Genomic DNA, 18058 nt, shown 5'->3' on the forward strand with positions numbered 1-18058 from the left:
AGCACGTAACCGGTTAAGTGCTGATATTCATCACTCAACTAGCTAGGAAAACCATATAAATAGGACCGCATAAAACACAGTCCTATCTTTATGTGGTTCATCGTAGCCTGTTAAAATATCACACAACCAACTATTCTTTTTTCGTCCACATATGCCTGGATATTCAATGTCAGTGCCCAGCAAGTATTGAATATTCTGGCAGAAAAGCCGGCGGGAGGCAAAAAATGCTGCCCACTGCTTGCTGAATATCTACCCATTTATCTTTTAATGTGCCTAAGGGGTGCCCAAGAAAGTTCCTGTAGAAAAAATACCTGTCAAAGTTCCTAAAAAAGCAGAAGCTTAGTTCTTGAAAAAAAGTATTTTAAAAATGTCATCATCTATCTGTCTGAAGATTTGTATTGTGCATGGGACTGAAATGTTGTCAGCTGTAATAACTTTATTACTCTAAAGCACAATTTTCAGCAGTGCTTTTACTAGATCTTCTTGCGTAATAGTGCATAAAATCTATTGCCGTATTTTAACCAACTAGGAGGAAGTATTACATTTCTTTTTCTTATTGTTCCAAGTACTAATGTATGGTTCTGGTAAAGATATACAGTCTTTGCAGTAAACCATAGTCTTTTATGGTAATGAACTTTTGTGCAGCAGATTTTAATGTTCTTAAAATTAATATCTTTGAAGTGCCTGAGGTGGTTAAGAAACCTGTCCCAGAAGAGGAAGTGCCAGTTGCAGTTCCTAAGAAAGTTCCACCAGCAAAAGGTACATTGAAACTACCTTTACTATTAAGCCTAATTTCTTCTGTGGCCCTGTATAGAAAAGACCATTTTCAAAACAAAATGATAAATGTTTTTCAGTTTCGAAAATCGTTATAAATTTGCCACTTGAATTTTAGATGTTTTGAGCAAAATGTTGAAAGTTGGTTTTAAACATCATATCGAAAATGCCCCTCCACGTGTTTTTCTAGTGTTTCATGACATGTTTTGCACTGTATCCTCAATAAGGAGCATCAGAAATGGCATAAAGGAGGTAATTCTGAATGACGATTCTATAAAGGAACATAGACGCCTACTTTCCTTTATAGAATACAGATGTAACAGGAAAATGTGTGCCTATAATTTAGGCATGAGCACAATGAGATGGCATAAGTGTATCTCCTGTCCTGATTCTGTTATAAGCTGCTTGAAAAAAAAGATGTCAGGGAGAGGGTTCCTGGGGACCCTAAACCAACTGCTTGAGGACCACAACCCATTTGGATTTTCAGGATTTCCCCACTGAATGAGCATGCGTATACTGTGTATATATATATATATATATATATATATATTGTGGGCAGCTTTCTAATAGATCTCATGCATATTCATTATGGAAGTCCTGAAAATCAGACTGGTTTGCGCCTCTCAAGCAGCCGAGTTAGGAACCCCAGGAGCCCTCTCCCCAACATCTCTCTTTATAAGCAGCTTAAAACATTGTGAACCTTGCACTTAGTTTTCAGCCATTCTGAGGCCAATTTACCCAGGTAAATGCCTTTGAAAATTGGCCTCATATCTTTAATGTGCCCACTGTGCCTAAGACAGTTGCCTCAGAAGAAAAAATCCCCACTGTAGCTAGGGAGGTGTCACAACCTATAGTTACAAGCTGACTTTTTCCCTTTTTATAGTCTTTAGCATTTTCATGGTCAACGCATATGTTTTAAAAATCATATTGGTCAGTATTTCTATTATAATGGTGTTGGCATATTCTAGTATTTATCACTTGAACACATTGCCACAACAACAAAATCTAAATATTCCATTTCAATGTTCTTTCAATTAATTGCTCTAAAGTGCCAGAGGTTCCCAAGAAACCTGTTCCAGAGGAAAAAGTTTCCATTGGTGTCCCTAAAAAAGAGGTGGCCCCACCAGCTAAAGGTACAGACATGCTTATTCAAATGAACAAAAACAACTCTACGACTCTCTTGCTCTTCATCTGTGTTACTATTAAATGTATGTCATGCAAAGTACTGAGTGGAATGAATGTTTTCATGGTGTTCATTGAACTGCATTTTTTATTTCTTCATAGTCTTACTATGGGTTACAATGATTTTTAAGTTGCTTAATACTGCTTAATGTCTTTTAAGTACCTGAGGTACCCAAGAAAGTTGAACCAGAAGAAAAGAAAGTACCAAGAGTCATCCCTAAAAAGGAGGAGGTTCCACCAGCTAAAGGTACACTGTCTCAGACTTACAGGGCCAGCGTTAGAGGGGTACAAACAGGGCAACTGCCATGGGCCACCATGCCATTGGGGGCCCCAAATTTGTACAAAGTTGAAGAAAATGCAGCCTGCTACCTGGCTTTGAAACTTTCTCCCAAATTTCTGCCCTGGATCTTAGAATGTCTATCCTCAGCCTTGCAGACCTATAGTAGCAATTCTTACGGGTTTCACTAGTCTTAAATTGTCTGTTTGGTTTTGCTTTCTGGTAATTGTGCTGTATTGTACTGTAGCCTCTTTCCTACTATCTTCTCTTATATCTCTGCCCCTCCTTCCTTATATTCTTGTTCACTGCAGCCGGTACCATTTAATACCCATGTACAAGCTTAGAGACTCTTTTACTAGCATAGGTTAACCAGTTAGCTCACATCAATGCAAATCAATGTGTGTTAAGTTTATGTATTTTTAGCTCACAACTTCTCGTTGGTAGCTCAAGACAAATTGCATTCAGATACAGTAGATATGTTCCTATCCCTGGAGGGCTTATACCTTAGTTTGTATTTGAGGCAATGGAAGGTTAAGTTCCTCACTGAGAATAATGAGGATTGCATTAAATTCCATTAACACACATTAGTAAATGAGACCCTTATTTACTATAGTGCCCTTTTACTAAGCTTGCGATAGTGTGAGCGTGTGTTTTGGGCATATGCCAGGCTAGTTTTTACAGTGTCTGGGAAAAAGGGCTTTTTTCAATGGGCCAGGAAAAGGGCTTTTGGTAAAATTGAAACCAGCACGTGCCTATTTACGGCCTGAACCCTTGTCACCCATTGATCTAGCAGTAAGGACTCACACGCTACATGAGTGGTGACCAGTTGATGCATGCCAACTGCTGATTAATGCCTGAAATGCCATGCGGGGTAGGAAATAAAAAAATATTTTGTCCTGACAGTATAGGTGCATGCCAAATCTAAAATTACCACCAGGGGGCACACTAGCCTGGTGGTAGTCTCGTTTTGGCACGCACTGCACTTCCATAGAGCCTACTGTGCCTTTGTAAAAGGACCCCTAAGCATTTTCCCCATAAATGCAACTGGGAGAAAATCTTCAGTAAATATGGCCCTTACATATTATGCCCCCTGTCAATATTGAATCTAACTCACCTTAAGCTACCAAAGAAAATACATAAGCTAAATCCAAATATATAGGCAAGAATTTTTTTCCCATAAACTCAGAATGGGAAATAATTATTTTCCTTAATAAAATACTTGGGTAAGTTATAAATGTGGTGTTAAGTCTGGTTATTTTACCACAAATTTAGTTATTTTACCATAAGTCTGCTATTTGAGCACAGGTGTCTCATTGCTAAAATAACCTGACTTGTGGTAAAATAACCCGACCTAATAGTAGCCCACGTTGATAACTCCCCCCCCCCCCTCTTTAAGTCTTTTTGTTTTAGTTTAGTTCCAGTTGTCAGCCATGCCTATGGGTAACCCCATACTCACTGCCTGATACAATGCAGTAAAAGCATAATAAAATATAATCATTATATAGGTAATGCACAGTTAAAAAATAATAATTTCTTCTCCTTCTCTGCCCTCCTCTCTTCCCTTCCCCATTCCTCATTTCCCTTTTAAAGAAGTGATATTGTGATTAGTTAAAATATCTCACGCTCTAGCTTCTTGGAATTAACCTTTTCATGAACATCAAATTTCTTGTTTTGTTTCCTGTAATTACATTACAGGTACTTCTTTGCAATAACAACCATGATACTCAATAGAAGACATATCTATTTTGCTTGAATTTCTCTTTTTGTTTTTCTATCTTTTGTGTAATGTTTCAGATATATAAACAATACTAAGACTTTTTCTAACACTCTTGAAGTTTTCTATTCAATAATCCCTAAATTGATATTTTTAAAGTGCCAGGGGTACCGAAGAAAATTATTCCTGAAGAAAAAATACCTGTGGCTGTACCTAAAAAGGAAGAGGCGCCACCAGTGAAAGGTACTTCAATTCTTTTCTTTCAAAACAAATCATGTTTGTTCTTTGCCATTGAATATATTTTATTTACAGCTTTCTTGTGTGTCTTGTATTTTTGTTTGTTTTGTGGAATGTTAAAACAAAGGTGTTGTGTGTCTTGTAGATTTTGTCTCTTTTCTGATTTAAAGTGATCTCTTCTTGCATGCAGATATACATTTCCCATAAAATTTGAACTGAGGTGACACTTGGAAACTCTGATAAATTTTCTGAGAAAAGATTCTGAAAATAGTGTTAGGACCATAACTTTAATCACTGTCTTTAAATTAAGATTTCTATAACTCTTCACGTTTGATCTTTTGTTTTATTGGATTAGAATTCTGTGTTTGTTTGTTGCCTTCTCCTGCTTTAGCATTAGGCCAGGTAGTGCCGATCCCCTATTGCCTGCGTAGGTCCCTTGGCCACAACAAAAAGTAGCATAATGGGCCCCAAGGAGAGGTAGCCAGGTTCTTTGGCCAATATTCCCTGTAAGATGTGTATGGTAGTACAGCAGACCTCTGGTAAGTGTGCACACTGCATACTTAGCCATGCAGGCTGCTGTCCATCACCATTTAGGGCCTGGCAAAGAGGAGCCCATCCCAGAGCTGCTGACCACTTTGTACAGTTTGTGCCAGAACTGTGAGTATTTTCCAAAATCAAGGGCTAGCACTTCCTGGATTCTAATATCCAGCACCTCTGATTGTAATACCCATGAGAGACATATGCTATTCATCCCGTGCTAGATTCATTTCTGCTTCCTACTGCTTCAGTTTTGCTGGTGCTCCAATCCAGGTTTTGATTACAGCACCACTAATCTTCTAGGTGTCAAAGATTCAGTCTTCACACAAAAGCACACTAAGAAAGTATGTCAAGAACTACCCTGACTATAAGTTGCATAGCATGATTTAGGAAATGTGCTTAATTTGTTTTCATGCCTCAATCCTGTTTTCTGAAACACACTGAGATCCTCTACTCATCTTGTGATGCATAATATCAGCAGCCTGGAAGTGCAAGAGTTTTGCAATGTTTGCTAAGCCTGCACAGACTGTATAGAATAACCAGAAGCTAAAGGATGGACTCCTTCCATTAAGGCTACCCAAGAGAAATGGGAAGAGGAGGGAGAAGGAGGACAGATGCAAGGAAAGGGGTAGATTGCAGAGTCATAGAAGCCGAGGAAGAGCGTTAAAGGCAAGGGAAGAGAGAAATGGAGAGTTGGTGGGCGCAAGAGATAAGAATGTGAAAGGCATAAGGATAAGGGATGAGGTGGAGATGGAAGAATAGGAGAGGATGGGAGACACGAAAAAATATTGGAATGGTAGAAGAGAGGAAATTGGAGGGATAAGTGAATGCTGAATGATGTGAGAAAAGATACAGAGGAGTGAAAAAAGATGCTAATGAAGTGAGGCAAATGGAAGCTGATAAGAGAAAGATGGAGAGAATGAGGGAGTAAGGAGGAGCTCTAGTGGAGCAGCAATGACAGAGATAAAGGTGCAACCTGACCATCGTTCCACTACCCATACCAAAATATAGGGGTCCTTTTACAAAGGTGCGGGAGGGCTAACATGCGGGTAGTGAGCTCCCAATCGACACTAGCACCGGGGTAGCGTGTGCGCCCGGTTTTAATTCTGAGCTTGGCGTGCACCAAATCCCGTGGTAGAAAATAATTTTCTATTATCTACCATGAGGGGGGGCAGTGTTCCCAGCTGTAACCGGCAGCATGCCCACATTGGCACACGCTGCATAGTTACTGCAAGGATAGCGCATGAGCCCTTACCGCTAGGTCAATGGGTGGCGGTAAGGACTGAGGTTGTAAATATGTGCGCTAGTTTTAATATTAGCACAGGCCCATTAAAAAATAACCCTTTTCCCAGCCGCAGGAAAAAAATGGCCAAGCGTGTGCCTAAAAGACACACCCACACTACTGAAGACCACTTTTTACCACGGCTTTGTAAAAGACCCCATAGTTATCAGTTAGGAATATTCAGAACTACTTCTCCTGAAGTAATGCTACTGATTTAGAAAACGAGAAATATAGGGGCCCGTGCCATTTCCGGGGGGGAAAAAACACCCCGGAAATGACTTATATAGTGGTAACCTGGTGGTAATCGAGCATCACTGCGCGCTGCCCGGTTACTGCGGGTTAATGCGGGAGCCCTTATCGCCAGCTCAGTGGGTGGCAGTAAGGGCTCCCCGTCGCATGGCCATGCGGTAAGAGTTCTCTTACCACATGGCCATGTGTGCTTGGGGTCTTTTTACCCACTGTGGTAAAAAGGGCCCTGGTGCGAGGATATTGGCGAACGCCTTTACGGTACTATGTAAGCCACATTGAGCCTAGTGGCCTAGTGGTTAGGGTGGTGGACTTTGGGCCTGGGGAACTGAGTTCAATTTCCAGCACAGGCAGCTCCTTGTGACTCTGGGCAAGTCACTTAACCCTCCATTGCTTGCCGCATTGATCCTGCCATGAGTGGGAAAGCGCGGGGTACAAATGTAACAAAATAAAAATAGGTGGAAAAATGTGGGATACAAATTTAACAAATAAATAAAAGCCCCCGCCTCTATCGCAGGACCCTTTTTCCCGCAGCTTGATAAAAGGACCCCAAAGCAGTTAACAGGGCAGGTCTGCACAGCCTTAAGCCTGTTCATTGCAGTTATCAGAGACGGCCTTATTGACAACTCCTTCCTTTCAAGATTTCCATTTGAAAGAGAAGTGAGACAGAACCTTCTCTGTCGAAGAGCTTGTGCTATGGAATTCTTTTCCATATGAGCTCTGTGACTATTTTACCATATCTTTGACTGTGAATTTTGATGCCTTTTGTGGAAATGTACTGCAAGTCTATGGTTATGGCTTTTGATAGGGAAGTTATGTTAGCATTGTGACTGCTACCAGGTATTGGTTTTGGTTTGATTATGTATGTGTATTGTGTTAATTTTGTCCATATCATTTATGTTATGTTTGATATGTCTTCTATTTTTTGTATTTCTTATTGTGTTTGTGTTTTTGAATATGGATATGCACTATTGCAATTGGCCAATTAGAATATAAGTATTTTTTAAATAAATGCAGCACAATTGCATATCTACATCACAATTCCCATTGTTTCTGATCTACTCATTCCCTTCCAGAGTTTTCTTTTTACATTTCTCTGGCCTTATATCTCTATTGTTATGTTACACTTATTATTATTTGAGCAATATAAAAGTTTCTAAGAGTAAACCCTATCTTTAAAGTTCCCGAGAAGCCTAAAAGAGTTGTTCCAGAAGAAAAGATTCCAGTTGCTGTTCCTAAAGTGGAAGAAGTTCCACCAAAGAAAGGTACAATTCTTGATATATAATTTATTTTGAAAAATAAAAAACAATCTAAAACTCATACATTTCTTTACCCTGTTTTATGTAAAATATGGTTTTGTATATTATGTGTTTCTCAGTTTTGTTGTTCTACATTGTACGTCTCACTTTATATTCCTATTTTGTCCATATTTCTACATTTATGTAATATCTTTAAATCACCTGTTCCCAAAGAAGTGGATGTTTCAATAGCAAAAAGATATACCTGATCATAAACAAATAAAGCAAAGTAATAATCTTCATGCTGAAGGATGCTTCACATGTATGATGTTTTTATGTTTACTATTTATATTGAGTTAAATGTATTCTTCCATTGTTGTAAGTCTTTATTTTGTTTAAATTGTATTGTTTCAAGTGCATCTGAAAATATAATAGGCACATCAGAAGAAGACATTTTTTGAACAAATATATAATTGCTGTCATGAGATTCCTAAGCTGCTTGTTTCAGAAGAAAAAATTCCCATTGTTGTTCCCAGCAAAGAGAAAACCATTTTAGTGTACTTAGGGACCCTTCTACAAAAAGTTTGAACTTAACATAATATAGGGGCTATTTTACAAAGCGGCGGTAAGCTCAACACGGGCTTACCACATACTATGCCGGAACTACCGCTGGCCCAACCCGGCCGCCAGCAGTAGTTCTGGCTTGAGCACATGCAATTTCCAGTGCTCTATAAAACTGTTTTTTGTAGTGTGGCGTTAACCCGGCTGGGTTACTCAGGAGCCCTTACTGCCACTTTTTGGGGCATTTTATCCACTGCAGTAAAAAGTGCCCTGGCGCACAGGAAAAATGGTCCCACAGGACCCTTTTCCCCGCAGCTTAGTAAAAGGACCCCATAATGCGGGATTTTAAGGCAAGGCAAGCCGAAAACTAATGCTGCATCAAGAAAAGGTGTTCCCACCGTTATTTATTGCAGGTCATGCATTAACATTCAGATTAATGCACAGTACTTGTTCCCGGTTACCTCAGAAGCACTTACTGCTTCCTATTTAGGAGGCGATAAGTGGTCCTACATTAACAGTGCATTAGCCAGTTAACATGCAGTAAATGTAATGAACTAGCTGACTAGCTCTTCCAGACTCACTGTCCACCCATGCCACACCACTGACCGAAAAATTCGGTAATGTGCGGTTTAGTGTGAGGAAACAGGCAAACTACCACAAACCCCTATAACACGGTTGTTCAGAAACCTGTTTTATTGTGTTAACTGTGCATTACTGGCTAGATTCAGTAAATGGCACCCAAATTGGGGGGACTGGGAAAAATCAGTGCTTAGTGCTACTCTATAAAGGGCACTCTGGGAGAAGCACTTCTTATAAAACAGTGTAGAGTGCTGATTCCCACAACTAGAATAAGACACTAGGATTTGCGCCTACTGAAAACCAGGTGTAAATCCTGGTGCACAATTTGGGCGTGCATCCTCCCAATTCTGTCATCGCGTGTAACTTTTGGAGATCTATTTAGTACCAGAACTTAACCAGCGCTGCCCTGTTACTGCCAGGTTAGTGCAATGGTATGCAGTAAATGCCCCCCCCCCCAAAAAAAAAAATGGCCGCACGGTAAGTGTTTCACATACTGCATGGCCATTACTTTTCCTCAAAAAAAGACAGCCTTTTTCCCGCCTCGGTAAAAGGGGGCCTCAGCATGCATTAAAAACACTCGCTGATGCTAGCGAAGGCCTCCTTTTACTATAGCTTAGTAAAAGGGCCATGCTAGGATTCCTGGTGCAGCAATGCCGACCAAGCTTATTCAATTTGAATGGGCTTCATCGGCATTGCCGCACAGGAATCAGTAGTGCGGTTTGGGAAAGGGGGCCCTTAGTTGTGCACACAACTCAGGATCACACCCAAATCTGGGTGACCTTTATAGAATCCCTTTAGTAGAAGATCCCCGATTTTCATGAATTATATTAGATTATGATAAAGACAGGTTCATTTTTCATTCTAAATCAGTCAGTATGAATCACAAGAACATATTCTAAGGTATTTGATGTGTCTGTAGTGTTTGTGTTGTTTTTTTTGTAATTTTTAAACATGAATATATCTTTAAAGTGCCTGAGGTACCAAAGAAACCTGTTCCAGAGGAAAAAGTACCTGTTGCTGTTCCCAAAAAAGTAGAAGTTCCACCAGCCAAAGGTACATTACATCTTAAACGTATATTTTCTCTGTATGTTGGTAATGTTGGAATACAGTGGTGGTATCACACTGCATCTTGTATTTAATTTTCTGTTGACATTGGTGTACGTGTCTATGTCCTACATTTCATTGCTGGCATGTCTTTACTAGTATGCAATGCTGTGAAAAAGCCTTAAAATTATCTTTACAGTTTCTAAACTACCCAAGAAACCTGTACCAGAGGAAAAAATGTCTGTTGTCCCTCCCTCCTCACACATACCATATACACACACACACACATATACACAAACACACACACATACACACACAAAATGAAAACTGTATCAGCTAAAGATATGTTGGGCATAATTATTAGTCATAAAATAAAACAGCTTCTTTGTTTCTGTTTTGCAAACCTTTGTACAGTAATGGTGTGATCTTGTATATTTATGTATGCAGAATCCTGTTTTATATTTTATGTTTGTGCCTTACAATGTTATATCAATCTAATAATAAGTATTCATGTGATAGATTTTAAGAATCTTAAAATTAATATCTTTAAAGTGCCTAAAGTGACTAAGAAACCTGTTCCAGAAGAAAAAATAATTGTTGCTGTTCCCCAAAAAGTGGAAGTTCCAGCAGCTAAAGGTACATCAGGCTTAATTCAACACTCTTTCTCTGTCTTTTGTGAATATATTTAATGGTGTTGCTGTCTTATTTTAATAGTTCTGGCTTATGTGTCACCTATGTGTGTTTATGAATATTTGTGTGTGAAAGTTTTTAAAATTCATAAAATTAATTTCTTAAAGTTCCTGAGGTGCCTAAGAAACCTGTCCCAGTGGAAAAAATACCTGTTGCTGTTCCCAAAAAAGTTCCTCCAGCCAAAGGTATAGTAAACAATGATAAATATAATCAATATGTTATCGTGTCTGTAAAACGGTTATGTCATATATTGTTTTTAATGTTTCTGTATTCTGTGGTTTGGTTGAAATGCCCCCATTTAGCTTTACCTGTTTGTCCATTGTCATGGTGTTTATATATTTAAGTAGTTAAAGATTCTTAATATTTACATCTTTGAAGTACCTGAAGCTCCTAAAAAAGCTGTCCCAGAAGAAAAAGTACCTGTTCTTCGTCTCAGAAAGGAAGCTGTTCCACAAGTTGCAGGTATAATCAAATATGATACTTCATTTTTGTATAAGTGTTTTATATTTTTGCCTTGAGGGCTGCCTCTGTAATGTTTTAGCCTTAGGAATGATATCTGTAATACTTTGATGTTTATTCTCAACCCCCTTTTTTATTTATTGAATTAATATAAATTGGCTAAAACAAATTCAAATTTTTTATTGCAAAGTAAATCCTGCACAGGATTTCTTATACAAGTCTGTTTTGATACATTAAATCCTCCTAATATATTAGCTTCTATCCTGTTTACTGTAAGACAGAACCTTCTTCTATACAGTGAGCTAATAGTAAACATGTCAAATAGCCCTTACTAAAATTCACTAAAAGATCATAAATAGCAAAGCGGCAATTGAATGATTTAGATGATAAGTCCTGTACTTATCAATGCCAGCCTATAGGTTGCTGGGAGATTCCACACTAGCCTTTGTTCAGTGAAATTCAATTTAGAAAAGGGTCTCTAAAATTAATATATAACGATTGAATATATTTGAATTTCCAATACGTGGTTTTAATATCAGTAACTATTTTTAAAGTTCCTGCGGTGCCTGTGAAGAAAAAAGAAGTAGAAGTAGTTTCTGTAATACGAGAAAAAGAAACTTATAAAGAAAAGAGAGAAATTTATGAAGACGTATATGGTGAACAGGAAGAGTTTTATGAGGAGCACATATATAAGGAACCAGATTATAGAGAAGAAGAAGAAGCATATGAAGAACAAGTTTATGGGGAAAGAGAAGAAGTTTATGAAGAATATGTTTATGAAGAAGAAGCCCCAGAAGAAGTCCCTGAAGAAAAAGAAGAAATTTATGAAGAAGCTTACGCAGAAGTTCCCGAAGAATATGTTTCTGAAGAAGAAGTCCCAGAAGAAATATATGAAGATAAAGTTTATAAAGAAAGAGAAGAAATTTATGAAGAAGAGGTTTATGTAGAAGAAATCCCTGAAGAATATATTTCTGAAGAAGTCCCTGAAGAAAAAGAAGAAATATATGAAGAACACGTTTTTGAAGAAAAAGAAGAAATTTATGAGGAAAAAGGTACTAGTTTATCTTTCTTCTGACATATACTCTTTCACTCTTTATTCACTCAGTATAGTAAAGTATTATTTGTTATGCATCTATATATATTCAAATACAATATGATCAATCTAAATATAAATTATACATCTACATATTTCTTTCAGTTGTTATTTTTATTAGAAATGTTTTGTAATTCTTCAAAATATATATGTCTTTAAAGTGCCCGAGGAACCTAAGAAGGTTGTCCAAGAGGCAAAAGTACCTATTTTTGCTCCTAAGAAAGAGAAAGCTCCACTAGTAAAAGGTATATAAACTCTTCACAATCTTTCTTTATGTTCAAAGAATGTTTCATCTTATTTGCTTATTTTTTATCTTGTTATTCTTATAATTACATTTTATTTCCAGAGGTTTTTTTAAATTCGTATAAGTATGTTTTTGTATTTGTATGTGGCTTTCATGTCATTTGTTATACATGAATTTTTTTAATAAAAGTTCCTAAAATGCAAATAATATTTTTGAAGTGCCAGAGGTACCTAAGAAAGTTGTCCCAGAAGAAAAAGTTCCCAAAAAAGTGGAAGTTCCACCAGCTAAAGGTACATTGCCTTTTGATTGCAACTAAAAGATAACCAATTTCTCATTATTACTGGCATGGTCTTTCCTCCAATACCAGCATGTTGTTTGTAGCTGGTTTTTAACAGAAAATATGAATCATCAATGTATTTACCAATAAATCAAATAGAAATTTCTTAAATTTTTAACACCCTAATAATACCAATCCAAGCCCACTACCTTTCATAGAATGGTTTCTCTTCTTTTGTGTGGATAATTTACTTCTTTTGTATAGTTACTGTTTGATACCTAAAGATGATAATGTGCTAAGCTTTTGGGACCATATAGGTCCTTTTTGTAGGTCTTCTTCACAATGGTCAAAGAATCTTATTTTCTCCAAGATCAATACAGCCAGCAGAACTCTTCTTGTGAATAAAAGGTTTTATTGTCCTTTACCCATGCACTAGACCTCAATTTTATGAATGAATCCTAGATACTCTCCCTTTCATTCTAAAGTATGGATTAGTCCACAAAGAGAAGATGCCAACTTCAGTTTGTCCCTTCTTCCCTTTCTTCTTCCTAGGGGTTAGTGATAGTGCCCCCTGAGAAACTAATAAGAATAGTAGAAGATAGGCTAGCACAGAGGCAAAATGGGCCAGAGGCTTAGCATCTTTGCTGTACAACCCAGGACCATGCAATTCCAGGCTGTGGATAGTAGAACTATTGTGTATACCCTTGATAAGACTTCATAGTACAATTCTAGACATTGATTCTCCTAGAATGCTATTGCACTGGGAGGTAGAAGTCATGGTAGATGTAAAAACAATAATGAAATTCAAGGAAGCATGGAGTAAACAAAGATAGTCTCTAGCAGCAAAAAGTGAAAGGAAAAGCAGAGATGAGCAGAAATCTATAGCATTACACAAGGAATGAGACGGCAGTATAATAAGAAAGTAATAAGGAAAGTAATGTGTTTCAGTGTATATCCAAGAAAATGTTTTATTGTATTTAGAAATATTACATCAAAGAAATTTTGAAACAGAAAAACATTGTGATAAAGAAAATATGTCAAAAATCTAAACATAAAAATTAAAAGGGCAAGACAATATTACAATGTTATAGTGGGAGAAACCAATAATCAGAAATACTGGAAGGAGCCAGCTTATCAAGAAATGGCTAGAGAGGGAGATCATGAGGATGAATAGACCCTTTAGACTACAAAAGAAAATCACAGTTGGGTTGGTTCATAGAAGGCATATTACATATTATTAATCCAAATCAATCATTTGCAAGTGAAACGCAGTACAGTATGCATTTTTAGGTGGGAAAATCTTGATTTATCCAGAGGTTTGTAAACGGACTCCAGATAGAATCAATTTTTGGCCCTAAAACCTTTATTTTAATGTTTTTGCTTTGAGAGTGTTTTATCAGTTAAAACCTAAAATCATAAACCCTAGATATGCTATAACTTATGACGTGCAGCAAATGAAGAGAAATCCTTCCATGTAAGGTTAGAGGAAAAAAATCACTCTAAAACAATCTAATTGGGTTTATTGCGTAACATATCCTATAGAATAAGAACATAATATATAATCAAACCCATACTTATTGTGTCCTAAATGTCTCTAACCATGATTTCCATCCCAGTCATTCTTCTTATTACAACATTAGTTATATCTTCCATTGTTCATATTACTTTGCTGTAATGTTTTGTAAATAGTTTTTGTGAATTCTGAACAAAAAACAATGTCTTTAAAGTGCTCAAGAAACCTGTCCCTGAAGAAAAAGTGCAAGCTGTAGTTCCTAAAAAAGAAGAGGTTCGTGTGGTCAAAGGTATATCTACTCTTCAATCTTCCTACTCTTCAATCTTTAAAAAAATCTTCTTTCATATCTTCATCATTAGTATTCAGTTCTTATATGTACAATTCTTGGTTTACATGTTTGTCTTTGTGTCTACTTTTGATTTCTTTGCCAAATTTCTTCTTGGAGTTTTTTTTTAAATATAAGATCTTTTATGCCACCGTACTGTCAATGTTTCAAGTGTCTGATTACCTTTTTTCTGAGAAATATGTGGTGATTGGATGCAGTGTTAATGTTTTATGTCTTTGAGTTTTTTTTGTAAATTGCTGAAAAGGTGATCTCTTTAAAAGTTCCTAAGGTGGTTAAAAAAGCTGTACCTGAAGAAAAAGTACCAGCTGCAGTCCCTAAAAAAGAAGAAGCTCCATTAATTAAAGGTACAACTGCTCTTCAAAGAAAGTATTTATAATACTTTTTTTTACAATAATATTCTCAAACAACTCTTCTTTGTGTTTCTTAAAGTATGTTCTTTTGTCCTAACTTCTGTTTAGTCCTTTAATTCCTTGGTACGCGGTAATTTAGCTTCTAGACATGAACTGAGTTATATTTCTTGTACAGTATTGAAATGAAGTCCTGGATGCATATGGCTGCAGTAAATTATACTATTTAATATGCTATCACTGAATAGCTAAGCAAACCAACTTAATACATTTTTCAGTTTGAAAATAAAGACAATTTAGGATCTAAAGCAAATTAAACTTAGAATTTATTTACTAGTTTTAATGAAGCAGATTTAAAGTACAAAGCATTAGCTGATTATGGAACTGGCCTGATGTAATAAGCTGTGTGTTAGAATGGTGTGGTAAGTAGTAAAATATGGCATGCAAATTACTGCAACATGTGCACTTGCAAAAAATAAAATAAAAGAGTATACACCACCTTGGTAACAATATGGCCATTTTCTGCATTGGGCAGTTTTTTTCTTTCTCATTTCCTGTCAGTGCATGAACCAATACTCATTCACACATTGACAGAAAGAGAGAAAAAAAATCAGGTGGCTTGAGATTTTTAACAAAAAAGGTCTGTGGAAATCAATAGCATCAGTTGTGACACTGATAGCCTGAGAGAACAGACTAGAGCATGAATACAATTGCCTCACTGAGAAAGAAAACTGCTCACATTTGTATCTCGAAAAAAAACTCTGACACAAACATGAGCAATTTGCTCTCTTTGTGAGGTGATCTTATTGATGCTGTAGTCCAGTGCTTCCCAAACCAGGTCCTGAAGGCACCCCAGCCAGTCAGGTTTTTAGGATATCCACAATGAATATTCATGAGAGAGATCTGCAGCAGTGTGATTTGGTATTGCTCACTGCTGGCGCAAGCTTTAGTGCCGAAACACGGCCGTGTCAAGTCCTATGTGCCATGGACTGATGATATTGATTGCCACAGATCTTTTTTGATATAGACTATGTGCTTCAAATAAAGACTGTATGTCAGTGGTTCTCACACCTGGTCCTGGAGGCACCCCAGCCATTCAGGATTTCAGGATATCCACAATAAATATTCATGAGAGATATTTGTATGCAGTGAAGGAAGTGCATGCAAATCTCTCTCATGAATATTCATTGTGGATACCCTGAAAACCTGCCTGACTGGGGTGCCTCCAGGACCAAGTTTGGGAACCACTGCTGTATGTTTTGACAAGACATCTTATATCACCTGTGTCATCCTTGCTTTTTTATCCATTTGTCATTATTGTGAGGAACATATCCTTCTTTTCCTTATCTATACTTGAGAATTTTAACAACATATTTTCTCAGCTGGCAGAACAAAGCAAAGCACATCCCTCGTGCAACTCATTTTAGACAGAATGGAGGTAAATTTATAAGGAGGCCCCTAATTAAAGCACTATTTAAGGCACCTATATGAAGCCTATTTTTTTAAATACAAGAACTGGTGTTAATATCCACACCAATATTTATCAAGTATGTATGACATTGCTCCACCCCATGCACACTAACATATAGGATAATTCTATAAAGGAACATCTATTTTTATGCACCAAGAAGGCCCCGAATTGAAGCTTATTCTGTAAAGAAAAGTAGGTGCCTATTTTCCTTTATAGAATATTAGCAGAGCAGGGCAAATACATACATATATTTTAGGCACGATCATTTACATCCACCATACAGCTGGTGTAAATTCTCAAGTCTAAATTGCTAAAAAATATATGCATATGTTATAGTATTATATAATTAATGCATATAGATATGCACTCTGCCCACATTTCTCCCAGACTTTTCTCATTTGTATGCCCACCTTCAAATTGTTTGCTATTTTATACAAGAGTATATACCTGGAATATTGGCGTTATGTTTACATGTGCATGCACACATAACACACACACACAAATATATGCTGGCATTCTGGTCACTTATGTGTGTTCACAGCACCTAAATGTTGGTGCCCTCCTTATACAATTACCCCCATGTGTCTATGCCAAACTTCTTTGAAAATAAGATGTTTATTATTTTGCAAATAATTTGGCAGTTCTTAAAACAAAACTAATATGTTTTAAGTTCCCGAGGTTCTGAAGAAAGCTGTCCCAGAAGAAAAGGTGCCTGTCACAGTTCCTAGAAAGGAGGAAGCACCACCAGCCAAAGGTATCTGAACCTTTCTTGCAACTTTAACCAAAAGCTTTTTATTCTGGTTGATTTATTTTACTATCATTCTAAGTGCCCCGTTTACTAAGGTGTGCTAGCGTTTTTAGCACATACTAATGCTAGAGACAGAGACATTTATATACGAGTGTCTCTAGTGTTAGTGCACGCTAATTTTTAGCAAGCACTAAAAATGCTAGCATGCCTACAGCATGTCTTAGTAAATAGGGCCCTAATACTTTTAACCACTGATAGTTCATTTTATTTTCTTATTGTCTACCTAGTTTGCATCGTTATGCTTTATTTTGTCTGCAGTTTATGTTCTTAATGCTTTTTAAGTCATTTTCCAGTTCCTAAAACCATAATGATATATTTTTAAGTGCCTGAACTGCGCAAGAAAGCTGTCCCAGAAGAAAAACCACCGATCAGAGAACCTAAAATAGAGGAAGCTCCACCAACTAAAGGTATATCGCATCTTGAATGAAAAGCTAAAAAAAAAACACTTTTTATTACTATTCTCTCACATCCAAAAGTGAGATGTATACTTTTAAAGATGCAAGCCATATATGTTTTTTCTGGAGACCTCGTTTATAATTTTCTGTTCAGACTGTAAAGTGATAATCTTCTTCATGACATCTTCAAGTAACTTCAACATTCCTAATAGACAATAATATCTTTAAAGTGCCCGAGGTACCAAAGAAAGCTGTCCCTGAAGAAAAAGTGCCTGCTGCAGTTGCTAAGAAAGAAGTTCCTCCAGCTAAAGGTACATCAGCTTCTGAAACTCTCTGCCTTCTCATTGCCTGATATTTGAATTTTAAGGCTGCTTTGTCAGGGCTCTTTGCTATATATATCCTGGTTGTTTTTTGTCTAGCAGTATGTTTGTGTTTCATGCACTTTTCTTATGTGTGTAAAATGTTTGTTCATCATTTCAACACTACTAAAATAAAAAATAACATTTCTAAAGTGCCTGAGGTACCAAAGAAACCTGTCCCTGAAGAAAAAATGCCTGTTCCTGTTCCTAAGAAGGAAGTTCCACCAGCTAAAGGTACATCTTCAATGTCTTAATCAGATTATGTCAAGTGCTCCCAGTCTTCTAATTGTCTGACATTTTAGAGAATTCCAGGGCTGCTTTATTTGGACTTTTTGCTATAAATTCTGCTGTGATTATTTTTAGCCCAGGAGTACATCTGTGTGGT

The 18058-nt window shown here is 37.0% G+C and overlaps 1 protein-coding gene across 1 annotated transcript in view; it reads left to right on the plus strand.

Moving 5' to 3' along the window:
* TTN (titin) overlaps positions 1-18058 on the plus strand; it is a 470266-nt gene that overhangs the window by 240895 nt on the left and 211313 nt on the right. The window contains exons 137-154 of the mRNA XM_030210848.1: positions 682-759; positions 1824-1907; positions 2117-2203; positions 4107-4190; positions 7431-7514; positions 9597-9680; positions 10224-10307; positions 10469-10546; positions 10740-10823; positions 11360-11872; positions 12075-12158; positions 12376-12447; positions 14162-14236; positions 14554-14637; positions 16782-16865; positions 17243-17326; positions 17545-17625; positions 17827-17907. Coding sequence (XP_030066708.1) covers positions 682-759; positions 1824-1907; positions 2117-2203; positions 4107-4190; positions 7431-7514; positions 9597-9680; positions 10224-10307; positions 10469-10546; positions 10740-10823; positions 11360-11872; positions 12075-12158; positions 12376-12447; positions 14162-14236; positions 14554-14637; positions 16782-16865; positions 17243-17326; positions 17545-17625; positions 17827-17907 — 1905 coding nt within the window. The remainder of the gene's footprint in view (positions 1-681; positions 760-1823; positions 1908-2116; positions 2204-4106; positions 4191-7430; positions 7515-9596; positions 9681-10223; positions 10308-10468; positions 10547-10739; positions 10824-11359; positions 11873-12074; positions 12159-12375; positions 12448-14161; positions 14237-14553; positions 14638-16781; positions 16866-17242; positions 17327-17544; positions 17626-17826; positions 17908-18058) is intronic.

Source organism: Microcaecilia unicolor, chromosome 7 (genome assembly GCF_901765095.1).
Source record: "Microcaecilia unicolor chromosome 7, aMicUni1.1, whole genome shotgun sequence".
NCBI classification, from domain to species: domain Eukaryota; kingdom Metazoa; phylum Chordata; class Amphibia; order Gymnophiona; family Siphonopidae; genus Microcaecilia; species Microcaecilia unicolor.